The 14078-nt window shown below is 44.9% G+C and overlaps 1 protein-coding gene across 3 annotated transcripts in view; it reads left to right on the top strand.

Annotated features, from left to right (window-relative positions):
* The window catches only part of Zcchc17 (zinc finger CCHC-type containing 17), a 47466-nt gene that overhangs the window by 12526 nt on the left and 20862 nt on the right, over positions 1–14078 (top strand). For 2 of the 3 annotated variants that reach the window (XM_005353157.3, XM_013348471.2), the window contains one exon: positions 3855–3912. The exons of the other annotated variant lie outside the window; for it this stretch is intronic. In XM_005353157.3, the coding sequence (XP_005353214.1) occupies positions 3855–3912 (58 nt within the window). The remainder of the gene's footprint in view (positions 1–3854; positions 3913–14078) is intronic. 3 annotated transcript variants of the gene reach the window in all.

Below are 14078 nucleotides of genomic sequence, written 5' to 3' on the forward strand. Positions count from 1 at the left end.
CACATGCATGTACACACACTCTATGTGTATATCTCTGTAAAACAAATTCCTTTTAGAGGCTAAGAGACTCTTAGAAGCTAAGTAACCACCCAGTGATTAATGAATGACGAAGCTGGGGTTTGAATCTTCTGAGTTTGCTCACTGCCGGGGTTGTGCGCGTGCACTGAAACATGGAGGAAGCAGCAGCTGCAAGAGAGCAGTGTTTTCAGTGGGTGGGTGGGTGGCAGGTCAGGGTGTTTCACACACCCTGTGACACACGTGCTTCCGTTACAGCATTTACACAGTAGTGGTTTCACGTCACTAGCTGCTTGTGGTGGTTTATCGTGAGAATCCAGATTCTTTTAAAAAGACAGGTTAGGCATCTGTATTTTATAAGTTGGTTTTTGTTTCATACTCTGGCTTGGTACCTGCCACACATAGCTGCTGTATAAATACTGGAATACGACTGTGCCTCCAGCTGGCAGGACGAGTTGTCCTTGAAGAATCTGGTCCAGCTTGTGTTCTAGGATTCGTCTTATGGGCTTAGTAGGGATGGTAGCAGTGTGCAGACTGAATGGAGGAGAAGCCAGTATCCATTGTCTTCTCATCCTCTGAGACCTCACTGCCAGTGTCTATTAAACGTGCGGGTATGAGGATAGCAGTGGGAGCCAGGGTTTGTCTTAGACTTGCCACAAAGAAATGCTTGAGGGTGGTTAGTGTTGGTGAGGTGGAATGTCACTGGAGTACAGTTAAAGATGTCTGTTGTGTGCCTAGATGTGCTACTCTCTAACTTTGGACCAGGATCTCTGAGCCTCAGGTTCCTCATTGACATTATGAGGAGAACAAGTTTCAAGGCCAGTGCAGGCTCTTGTCTAAAGATGGAAATTAATTTTACCCACGGCCTGAGTTTCAGCTGAGATAATTACTGAATTTCCCCTTTCTGCCCTCCTGAGTCATCTGAGTGACGATTCTTGGGACCCAAGGAAGACTGTATGCTCATCTAAGGCAGGTGCCATCCTGTTCATTTCATCTCTGACTGCACCCTAGGAGACTCAGTGATGGAAGCACCTGGTGCTGGAAGTAGGCTAGAATACCTTTTCCTTACTCGAGAGTTAACTGTATCTGTTCTGAAGCCCATTAACCTTCCCTTTTGGGAGAGGAAAATTAAGGTCTGTTATTACCTCTAACGACGATAAAATGTGGCCCTGGAGCTTCAAGATTGAGAAGTTATTTTGTCTTAATTTACAGCAGCAAGGTGGTTTGAGCCGTAACTTCCAGATGTTGTTGTTAAGTTTTTCATATAACTGTGCTCCTTAATAATGCCATGCAGTGTGTGATTGCTCAGCCTGTTTTGTGGTATCCTGGAGCAAATGTCAAAGTGCCTTAGGTGAGACAGAAAGAAAACATTTGCTTTTATTTTTATTAAAAACAGAAAGTCTTGGGCTAGAAAGTTGGTCCAGCGATTAGGAGCACTTGGCGTTCTTACAGAGGACACAGGTTCTTTCTGTGGTGACTACGAGGTGACAGATCATCATCTGTGGCTCCAGTTCTAGGTGAACAGTGTCCTCAAAGCTTTGACCTGTCTAGGCACTAGGCATGCGTACAGTGCATGTAAATCAAGCAACACACCCATTCCTAAAGTAATGTAAAATAATTTTTTAGAAAGGGAATTACTTCATCTGGGACCATTTTCACAGAGAACAAATTTCTTTGTGGACTTGGTTAAGTGCTTTCTATCTCTAGTCTTCTCTCATCTCATTTGAAAGATGACAGGCTGGGGCCAGCTAGTGTCTTTGTTGCTTTGGGATTTCACCCTGCTCATGAAGTTGGACTCATGGCAGTCTTCCTGCCTCCTGCTTACTCCCCATCCTCCTATTCCTCATGTTAGATCTGCAGGTGTGCGCCACTGTGCCTGGGTGCTTGGTTTGCATGTTTCTGTGCCCCAGGCCTGCAGTGCCCTTGCAGGCCTGAAGAGGGCACTAAATCTCCAGGAACTGAAGTTACAGATGGTTGTTACTCGCTGTGCTGGGAACAACAGCTGTTCTGAAACACTGGGGCATCTCTCCAGCCCCTTTAATATCTTTCTGAAAGCCCTTCTGGCTCCACCTTGTCATGGTTTGGTAATTGTACTATTTTTTTGTTTGCTTATTTGTTTTTGTTTTGGAACTTTTTGATCCTTTCTTTCTCATAGCTTGTTCCTCCTCTGTATACCCCAGGAGTATAGAACTTTAGGTTTATAACCCTTCCTTCATGGTGTAGCATAGAGAATTAGTTCAGGTATCCTGTCCCTGTAAAAATGAGTAGAGAGGGGCCAGCAAGATAACTCAGTGGGTAACGGCACTTGACACCAAGCCTGACCACCAGAGTTTGATCCCTAAAATTAACTGATGGAAGGAGAAAACGAACTTCTCAGAGTTGTTTCCTGACCTCCATACACACGTGATATGGCACACATGTGTATGCATAACACAAAATAAGTGGGTGTTTGTTTGTTTTAAATGCAACGGGCTGGAGAGATGGCTCAGTGGTTATGAGCACTGGCTGCTCTTCCAGAAGACTCAGGTCTGATTCCGAGCACCCACATCATGGTATCACACAACCATCTGTAACTCCAGTTTTAGAGGATGTAATACTTGCTTCTAGTTTCTGTGGGCTCTGCGAGCACATGGTATACAGACATAGAAAACCTAAACCATACACATAAAAGTAATAAGATGTTTCTTTTCTAAATATGAATGTCTTTAATCCCAGCACTCAGGAAGCAGAGGCAGGCATATCTCTGGCCTACATCATGAGTTCCAGGCCAGCCAGAGCTACAGGGTGAGACCCTGCCCCAATAACACACAGAAAGCCAGTTATAGTGACTCATGCATACATTCTAGCACATGGGATTCTGAGCCTGGGGATTGCCGTGAGTTTCAGGTCAGCCTGGGCTACAGTCTGAGACCCTGGATTGAAACAAAACACCAAAAATATAATAAATAAACAATTATAAATAAAGAGGAGAATGAAATTCTAAAAATATTTATACCATCTAATATTGAAGTGAGTAATACTGATGTTTGGTGAAGCAGGAGACTTGGGGCTCCAGGGACCCAAATTCTGCCCCTGGCTTGGTTCTGCTAGTCTTAGTCTTCCTGTACTTCATCATCTTGAGTTACAAGGCATCAAAAGTGACAGACTGTTGAATGTGCGTCCCGTGCTAGACTCCAGTGCCAGGTACACAATGCTTATCTTTTGCTACCTATAACAGCAATTGGGAACAAATGGAGTTTAGGCCCCAGGTAGGAAATGGCAAAGTTAGGATTAGAAGCCACACCTGCACTGCAAAGCCCTCACGCTTTCTCTTGTCTCCCTGCAACATAGGGTGTTCCCATTCCTAATTGTCGCCAGGAGAAAACAGGACGTCAGACATTGCAGCTGTCACATTGCCTTTGGCCCTTACAGCTTCATCACGAGAAGGAATCCAGGAGCAACTCTGGTGAAAATTAAGAATGAGTTCAGATTCCAGGGCTGGTACTCAGGAGTTCTGGGCTGGGGTAGTCCCTCCGTGCATCCGCTTTGTCTCTGTCGTATGTGAATGACAGTGTCAACTCTGTACAGTCATGAGGGGTTTTTGAAGTGTTTGTAGTGAATATGGAAATGTTAGTGAGCATCTTGTTGAGTCCTTTTGTTGTGATGAAGCTAAAACAGTGATTGCCTGAGGTGGAGGGATAAAAGGTTCTGGAAAGAACACAGTTTAACTTCATGCTCGGCCTTGTCCACACAGTGAGTTGGAGGCCAACCTGCATTACCTGAGATCCTCTGTCGAAAATATAAAGAGGAAAGATTGGTTCTCAGTTGTGCAACATTGATTTTTCATTTTGTCTTTATAGGTTGCTATGGTGACAGACTATGGAGCCTTTATCAAAATCCCAGGCTGTCGGAAGCAAGGTGGGAGCCCATAATGGGGAATTCAGCACTTCATTGCACTCATTCCACTGTGGTCCCCCACATTCTCACTGTAGGGCTTCCGGTTTTCAGATAGTCACTGGCTTTACCTTATTTTCAGTGTAGCAGTAGGGATAAAGAGTTCTGTGTTCATGAGTGTCTGCCTATGAGTATGTGTGTAGGTGCACTGTACGTGTGCCTTGGTCTCAGGCTTACCAAGAGCACCTAACTGAGCACTAAATTGACGTTTGTTCTTAAAGACTGGAGAAGCATTTTAGCAGTATGTAGTGGCCCAGGCTTGTAATCCTAGCACCCAGGAAGTGGAGGAAGGAGGGATGCCACAAGTTAATGAGCAGCCAAAGACTCCATAGTGAGACTCTGTCTGTAAAAACAAACAACAGCAGGAAAAGGGAACTAAGGAAATGGCACTGAGAACCTGAGGAATTGAGCCCAAATCTCCAGAACCCACATCAAAAGCCAGGCACAGCATACATTCTTGTAAACCTAGCAGTGGAGGGCAGAGACTAGCTAGCCAATCTAGCCTGAACTACAGGCACCTGTTCAGTGAGAGACCCTGACTCAGGGCACTGCAGCAGAGAGTGATAGAGTAAGACCCCTGATGACCTGCTGTGACCTCTGCATGCACCTGTGCACCTGCACACGTACTGCCACACCACCATTGCAGTGGGTCTGAAACCAGCTGGGGCTACGAGACCCTGTCACAGAAACAAAAATCAGGGTCAGTGAGATGGCTCAGTGGGTAAAGGCAACTGCCACCAAGCCCTCCGGAGGACTTGAGTCCAATATCCTGAATCCGCATGGTAGAAGTAGAGAATTGACCCTTGCAAGTTGTCTTCTGACCTCCATAAGTGCCCCACACACATAAAAATTAGTAAAAAACATGTAGTGTCGAAGGCCCCGCATTGGGCACCATCTGCCGAAGACCAGCTTCAGTGAAACTCATGTTCCAGAGTAGGAGCATGAGGATTAGAATATTAAGCAAAAGGAGCAGAGGTCTAAGAGAAATAAGAAGCAGAAACACAGAACAGCATTGGGAGGAGCCTTCAGTGGGTACTGAATCTGCTTTGGTTATTTTCCACAGGCTTATATACTTCACTCCTAAAGGGGAGGAGGGAGGCCACAGACTTAATTAACGTGATAAAAGGAATAGACTTGAATGCACCAACTTTGCTCCTGGTGGAGCGAATCTACCTCTAACACGAAATGCTAACTAACCACACCCTAGGTCAGAATCTCTCCTGTGTAGCCACGGCTGTTGTCAGTAACTTTGAAAGCAAAAATAGGCTCAGACTTTCTGACTTCTAGTCAAGGTGGAGCAGACTCACATCTGTGGGTCCCCACAATGTATTAAAAACAAACCAGTAAAAACTATAAAGCTGGGCACGGTAGCATACACTTTGACTCAGCATTCATGAAGCACAGGCCATCCAAGGTTACGTAGTGAGAGACCCTGTCTCAAAAAAATCAAACCACAAAAATGCATACATGAGACAAGGCAATCTCAATTTATTGACGTGGCAAGATTTCTAAATTACTAAGGATTTTCAAAACCAGCTGTAGAGTATTTGTGTGAGGTGCCCCTCCCTGACCCTTTTGAAGAGGATGTACCCATGTCTCTGTATTTTAAGTGATTGTGTGTGTTCAGAAGACTGTTGAACAAACACCTGCCAGTGCCCTCCTGTGGTAGTTGACTTGCTGAGAAGAAGGCACAGGAGAGGGATTTTTCACTTCTTGGAGTCTTTTATAGTTTTTTTTCTGTCAGAAGGCTGTGTAGATCTGTGGCTCATAAAGCTGTGCCGTTAGCCTTGGAGCCCACTGTTCTGGGCATCCCATCCTCGCAGTAAGTGGCTAACCAGTGCTTTTCAAGCTGGCAGTCAGCGGGCTCTAATTAAGTTCCTGTTTTATGCTGCCTGGGACTTAGTGAGGTGGAGCTCGCCCCACCCTCCAGGATCACACCTCTGTCTGCCTAGAGACAGATTTTCTTGTTAGTGTACTTGTCATGGCCGCTAGTGCCAATTTCATGTGAGCCTTTATGTGACACTTTGGGGACTTTGTGGAGATGAAAAGCCTGCTACCTTTCAGCAGTCAGTTTTCACCTCGCTTGTTTCTGTTCCTTGTCAGATAATGCCTGTGATAGTGGCTGACAGCTTACATGTGGATCTGTCGGTCTGACAGCTGTGGCAGTCACAGCAAGAGCTCAGGGAGCCAGATAATGAGGAGGGAACTGGGGGCTTTAACTCTAGCATTTTGTGTAGGCTTTGTGGATAACTTGAGCAGTTGACTCCCCTACGGTGTGTCTAGCATCACAAGGGAGGATATCATTAGGTCCCATCGTGAAAGGACTGAGCAATGAGGTAGCTGTGGTCTGATCAGAATGTAATGCTTTAGTTTGGGGAGATGCTAATTTGAATCATTTTCTGACAACTCTTTAACCACTGCTGAGTTGAAGACCTCTTCCTAATATCCAGATCAAACTAAGTTTTCCATTTTTTTCTTTTTTTGGTTTTTCGAGACAGGGTTTCTCTGTGGCTTTGGAGCCTGTCCTGGCACTAGCTTTTGTAGACCAGGCTGGCCTCGAACTCACAGAGATCCACCTGCCTCTGCCTCCCGAGTGCTGGGATCTTTTTTTTGGTTTTTCAAGACAGACTTTCTCTGAAGCTTTGGAGCCCGTCTTGGAACTAGCTCTTGTAGACCAGGCTGGCCTCGAGCTCACAGAGATCCGCCTGCCTCTGCCTCCCTAGTGCTGGGATTAAAGTCATGAACCATCATTGCCTGCCAAGTTTTCCCTCTTTTTTTTTTTTTAAGCATCATTTGTTTGTTCTGTGTATGCAAATGTGGCTTTGGGAACATGCTATAACATTTATGTGGAAGACAGAGTACAGCTGGGGATGCTCTCTGTCTGCCCTGTGGGTCCCAGGTTTGAACACAGGCACCAGGCTCGGTGGCAAGCACCTTACCCACTGAAGCATCTTTCTGGCCCTGACCTTGGGTCTCTAGTGTTCCTCGGAGCACTATATGTCCTAGTGGTAATGCTACAGATCTGTTTTCTTTAGTTTTCTCACACATAAAATTCTCAAAATTTTCTAATTTTGCATTTCTCTGTACACCAACAAGATATCCAGCAACTTTCAGTTCAATTCTGACCTTATCAGCCCTGAATTAGTATCAGATCCCATAGTTAAAGGGGCTCTGTCCCACAAGATGGTCACCCCTCAGGTGTTCCTAAAGATGACCAGCCAGTTCTAATTTGGAGATTTCCATGACTGTTGTAATAGGAGTGGCGGGCTACGTTCCTGGCACCCGGCCGCATGCACGGCTAGCTTTATACCCAAAATAATTACACGGAAATTGTATTCTTTTGAACACTGCCTGGCCCATTAGTTCCAGCCTCTTATTGGCTAACTCTCACATCTCGATTAACCCATTTTTAATAATCTGTGTAGCCCCACGAGGTGTGGCTTACCAGGAAGATCTTAACCTGCGTCTGTGTCCAGTGGGAGAATCATGGTGACTGCCTGACTCGGCTTCTTTCTCCCAGCATTCTGTTCTGTCTACTCCGCCTACCTAATTTTCTGTCCTATCAAAGGGCCAGGGCAGTCTCTTTATTTAACCAATGAAATTAACACAAAACAGAAGACTCTCCCCCATCACATGACCCTCTCCTTAAGTTTGGTAATTTACTAGAGTAGACCAGGTGTGGTGTATACCTGTAATTCCAGCACATGGGAAATAAAGGCAGAGGAATCAGAAATTTGGGCCAGCCTTGTCTACATAATAAATTGGAGGGCAGCCTGGGCTATCTGATACCCTGTTTTAAAAAACTGTTGAACAGAGCATGGTGCGGCACTCCTTTAATCCCATGCCACTCAGGAGGCAGAGGCAGACAGATCTCTAAGTGTGAGGTCAGCCTGAGCTGCATAATAAGTTCCAGGCCAGCCAAGGCTACATAGTAAGACTGTCTCAAACAAACAAAGGCCCAAACACCAAAGCAAAAGTTCACAGAAATCAGGAAAACAGTTTCCTTTCTGTTGCTGTTTGTGATGAGATGAGAAGAGTTCAGTAGCAAACAATGGAAGGGACACGTAGGACTGAGCCGAGTGGGGTGACAGTGTTGGTGCTCTCTATGACTACCCAGCCTTGCACACTCTCCCCAGCCCCAGCACTACACAGATCTCTGCAGGGCTCCCTTGCTCCCCCATTCCCTAAGCAGGACTTCAATGGCTGGGGCTGAACGTCCCAACCTCTAATCACTTGATTCTTCCCGTGCATCCCCATCCCATCCAGAGACTGTCCAGGGACCTGCTGCTCTGTCTGTATTAGCATGAACGCCAAAGGGGGATTCTGTTTTTTTGTTTTGTTTTGTTTTGTTTTTTTGAGACAGGGTTTCTCTGTAGCTTTGGAGCCTGTCCTGGAACTCCCTTTGTAGACCAGGCTGGCCAAATGGGGATTCTTATAACTAGTAAAGGTGTTCCTGTTACTAGATAGTCATGTTTTGTGGGTTCTTTGTGGGAAACAAAGACAAAGACCAAAACAATACACACTCACATACATATACACTCACACTAACTCTTAAACACACATATACACAGACCCAACACATATATACACACATACACATTCTATTCACACATACATTCACATACATTCAGATGTGTACTTTTTATTTTTATTGACATACGTGGGTATCACGGTGCACATGTGGAGGTCAGAGGACAGGTTTTAAAGGGAGGCAGTTCTCTTTTTCCACCTTACGTTGTTTCTTATTTCTGGTTGGCTGCATCCTGGCTGGCTTGTTAGCTTCCAGGCGACTCCAATCTCTGCCTCCCATTGCATTGTGGGAGTGCTGGGATTACAGGTGCGAGCCGCTGCATTTGGCCTTTTGTGTGTGGGGCTCGGGGATGGAGCTCAGGTCCTCAAGCTTGCTGCCATTTGTAATTTTGTGAGACTAGATCTCACACTGCCTGCTAGGATGGCACTCACAGTGGTCAGCCTACATAGGCTACAAGGGATGTGTTTTTTGTTATGCGCCATCCCACCCAGCCAAATGTATTTCTATGTTTTATGTTTTACCATGCTTGTGCACTCCAATTCAGGAGTTCCTGACTTTTTATTTTAACAATTAAGCGTAAAATAGCTATGCTGCTAGTGACTGTCATAGTAAATAGTGGAGCCTTACACACCTAGACGTGGGAGTAAATTAAAGCAGTGTGTAAGGAAGTGAGGGAGACAGCCTTGAATTCAGCTAGGTCATTCAGATACAGTGGACAGTTGATAAGACTTACTGCATAGACACATGAATTCAAGTCCCAGCTCTGCCATTTACTGGTTTCTTGACCTGGGCAAATCATTTGGTTTTTTTACTCTTAGTTTCTTCATCTGTGGAATGGAGATGATGTCTGTATTTTAGACTCTGGTTATTTGATTGACAGAACCGTCTTTCAGTCTTCCTGGGATCCATTTTTGCCTGCAACATAGTGTTAGTAAGTGTTTGACTGTATTCTAATCCCAACAGATATAGGCATGAAGCAGTACTTTCTCTGCTTGTGTTATTGTCATGTGCTGGAGGTGATTCACAGAAAATTCTAGAGAAGGAATGTATAGACCCCAAAGATAAAGGAAAACTTTCATTTTGCCTGGTTTTTTTTGTTTTTTTTTGGCATTTTACCCATCCTCTCCTGGATTGACAATTTCACCTTCTTGCTTTCTATCCCGTTGAAGTCGTAAAGAGATTACTATTGAGCCTGAAGCAATGGGGAGAGCATCCTAAGGGGCGGCAGTAAGCTCTCTCTTACATAGTGATTGAGTAGTCAGCTTCTCCAGGTATCGGGGTTATGTTATTTTCTTCCTTTACTGACAGACATTCAGTTGGGACTCGTTCTGTTTAAGTGTCATGTTGGGTTTATTGAACATGATGATGGATTTCATACGCCCTTTGGGCATTTGTGGTCCATTTCAGAAATCCAGGCACAGCAGCAGAGAGTAGAGCTCAGTGGTACAGTGCTTGCCTCGTACGCACAGGGCGTGGGATTCAGTCTCAGGAGAGCAAGTGAAGCTGTGTGTCTCTGCATCTGGAGCATCTACTGGAGTAGAACGGCCAGAGTCCACTACCTGTAGGCAAACCACTCTTTCTGCTTTTTAGTACAGAGGGTGCTGTATCTCAGTGATAGAAAACAGGGATATGTTTTATGGAGTGAGGGCACTGACGGGCTCGTTCAAATTCATTCCATTTCTGCTATAGTTGATCCTGTGTCCATCAGAAGTATTTGGGTGTGTGGGGGTGCGCAAAAGCCTAGATTGGAAGTACACTTTTACAATCCCAGTCCTGGGAACAGAGGCAGAAGGAGTATAGGTTTGAGGCCAGCCTGGGCCTCCATACGAGACAGGAACCATATATGTAAGGAGCATGTGAGATCTCCTCTTCTTGTCCTTGTCCTAAACTACAGCTGTAGTGCCCATCTCACACTGCCAAGGCAGGTGTGGACAGGTGTTCCTTGCAGGCACTGAGGATTCTTATTTTTTCTTTTAGGGTTTTTGAGACAGGGTTTCTTTTGTGTAACAGCCCTGGCTGTCCTAGCTATCCTGGAACTTTGTAGACCAGGCTAGCCTTGAACTCACAGAGATTCAGAGATTCGCCTACCTCTACTTCCTGAGTGCTGGGATTAAAGGCCTGCGCCACCACTGCCTGGCTGGTTCTGAGTATTCTTACACAAATGTAGCCTGTGTACCTGTCCGGGCTACTTTTCTTCTGCTATGCTAAGACACCATGACCAAGGCAGCTTATAGAAGAAAGAGTTTTTGGAGGCTTACAGTTTCAGAGGGTGAGTATAATCGTTTTAATTTGTTGCCAATTTTTCACTTTTTATTCTGCCAGAAATGGCAGCTATCTCCTGGATCAAAAGGCTGTTGATAACGCTTGCTGAGAGGAGGATGCACTGTAACTGCCAGTGTTTCCTTGTAGCTTCCAGTAAGTAGACCTTTGGCTTTAGGGAAGAAGTACAATGCTCTGTCGGGTGTCTTAGGCACATTAATTTCCTTTACATTGTACATTAATGATGGAGGAGTAAAATGAATTTCATTAATCTGAGGACTATTGTAGCCAAAACTGCCAAAGTGTGAGGTTTCCCTTTTCTTCAGGGATCTGAATTTCCTCTTCAAACTTTTCAGTTAGGCAAGACTGCTTATTACATCAGCATGGTTGGGGGATAAAACCCCAGATGCATGAATTTTATTCAATTTGGAGATAACATGATGACCTAATTAAAAACTTAATTTATATCTATATATTTACATATTAAGCATTTTGGAGATAAAATACCGATCTGTAGAATCAACTCTCTTACATATAAGAGACCCATTGGCCATGGATAAAGAAAACAATGGCTCCTAATAGGAGCTCCAAACAGAAGGGATAAATACATTGAATTTCAGGCTCGTACAAACACTCATGTGTATGCACCCAAGTTTGTGAGAGAGGGCACTGATTATTCAGCAGCCAGATGAGGAAGTGCATGCTTCTCAGTTGAGGTAGCCTCACAAGTTTGAGGCTGGCTTAACCTGAATAGCAAGAATCTGTCTCAAAAATAAAACTAAAAAGGTCTCTCAAATTTCCTTGAGAGGGCAGTTATTTTAGACACAATTCCTAGTTTATGTCTCAGAATAATTATTTTCATTTTCTCCAGAAGGAAGTCTCCAAATTTTCTTTATTATAAAATATTTAAAAATTAGTTAAAGAGTTCATCTGTAATACTGTCTTCAATGAAACAAAAGCAACTTAGGGAGGAAGGATTTTCTTTGCTTTTTGGTTGTGGTAGTTTGAATATAATTGACACCCATAATCTCATAGAAAGTGGCACTATTAGGAGGTGTGGTGGCTTTGTTGGAATAGGTTTGGTCTTGTTGGAGGAAGTGTGTGACTGTGTAGGTGCTATATATTCAAAATACCACCCAGTGTCTAGTCTCAAACTACTTCCTTGTTGCCTCTGAGTCAAGATATAAAGACTCTCAGCTCCAGCACCATGTCTGCCTGCATGCCACTGTGTCTTACCATGATGATAATGGACTAAACCTCTGAAACTGTGAGTGAGCCACCACAATTAAATGTTTTCCTTTGTGAGAGTTGTGGTCAGCCAGGCAGTAGTGGCACAGTCTTTTAATCCCAGTATTTGGGAGGCAGAGGCAGGCGGATCTCTGAGTTCGAGGCCACCCTGGTCTACAGAGTTGCAATAGAAACCCTAACTAAGACATTAGTTTTTGCTTTTTTGAGACAGGGTTTCTCTCTGTGTAGCTCTGGCTGTCTAGAACTTGCTTTGCAGACCAGGCCATCCTCAAAATTCAAGACCCACCTGCCCTTTTCCTCCCAAGTGCTGGGATTAAAGGCATGTGCCGCCACCACCCTGCCAGGAGAGGGATTATTTCAGTTTACAACTCCACCTTTGAACTCCAGCAGGACCCTGGAGGCCAGTATTGAAACTGAAGCCACGGAGGGGTGCTGCTCATTGGCTTGCTCCTCATGGCTTGCTCAGCCTGCTTTCTTATAGTGTCCAGGACCACCTGCCTGGGTAGAAGTCCCTCTTCCAAAGTGACTCTAGCTGGTGTTAAGCTGACATAAAACTAGCCAGCAGAGATACTACACCCATGGTCAGGGTTTTGGGTCAAACTATATAATTTTATGTTGTACTATTCTTAACATGGAAAACTCTAGATGTGCACAGAACTAGACAGATTTTACTACCAAATGAATCACTGGCACGTTTGACTGGCTCTCCTAGGTTGAAGTAATTGCTGTACTTGTGTTGAGTGTTAGGCTGCTTCTAAGTTCCCATCTGTATGCATTGTGCCACATGGCAGCATTTGTCAGTAGCCCCAGCTACTCGAGGCTCCTGCAACTAGATGAGTCTGCTCCCTGGTCAAGATGAGCCTGGGTGCACAATCCAAATTGATTTCTTTAGGTCGGTTTCCTAGAAGTGGTTATAGAGACTGCTCGCCAGAACTCCTGGTGCAAAGAGACAGACACATGGTTTTGGCCATTATGGTTGGGGACTTCTATTTCCATCCTTGGTTAGTATCAGATGTGTCAGGTGTTTGTGTTATGTTTTGCTTTTAAAGAAAGGGTCTGCATACATATCCCAGGCTGGCCTCAAGCTCCAGCCTCTCTCCCAGGTGCTTGGGTTACAGGTAGGTGTGACCAGACCTTAGTTTATAACCCTAGGCTCTGTCTTCTTGGTTGCTTTACTTTCCTCTGACAGACTCTTGCCACCTGCTGGTCAAGATGGGTATTGACAGCTTTTATAGTTGGAGTAGGATGAAGGCATTGGTGGTTTCTTGTGTCTCTCCCTGAGTCAGCCAGTTTCTATGGTCAGTAAGATGTAGGACCATGATCTTGTGGACACTATCTTGTGCCCACAGCTGGGGATTACCTTGGAATATAGAAAGAAGGTTGTTCTCTAAAGGAGTTCACCTTCAACAGTCAGGAAAGGGGTGGTTTTTAATTGCTATAAGGGGCTGGAGAGATGGCTTGGCAGTAAAGAGCATGGATTGCTTTGCCAGAGGATCCAAGTTCAATTCCCAGAACATCAGGTGTTTCTCAACCAACTGAAATCCAGCTCCAGGAGATCTGACACCCTGGCCTCTGAGGGCACCTGCACTCATATCTACAGACACAATTTAAGAATAATTTAAAATTGTTATTGTTGTTGTGATTTGTGTTTTGAGACAAGTCTCTATATACATAGCCCTAGCTGTTCTGGAACTCGCTATGTAGATGAGGCTGGCCTTGAACCCAAAGAGATCCACTTACTTGCCTCTGCCTCTCAAGGGCTGGGATTAATGATGTGTGCCACTATGCCCAGATAAAGTTAAAACTATTTTAATTACATAATTTAAATTTTTTTTGTGGTGCTCAGATCAAACTCAGGACCTTATACATTTAGGCAAGTGTGTGTGCTGCTCCTACTCCTGTGCTTCTCCTACTGCTGTGCTCCTCCTACTGCTGTGCTCCTCCTACTGCTGTGCTCCTCCTACTGCTCTGCTCCTCCTACTGCTGTGCTCCTCCTGTTCCTGTGTTCCTCCTGTTCCTGTGCTCCTCCTACTGCTGTGCTCCTCCTGTTCCTGTGTTCCTCCTGTTCCTGTGCTCCTCCTACTGCTGTGCT

This window comes from Microtus ochrogaster, chromosome 10 (assembly GCF_000317375.1).
Source record: "Microtus ochrogaster isolate Prairie Vole_2 chromosome 10, MicOch1.0, whole genome shotgun sequence".
NCBI classification, from domain to species: Eukaryota; Metazoa; Chordata; class Mammalia; order Rodentia; family Cricetidae; genus Microtus; species Microtus ochrogaster.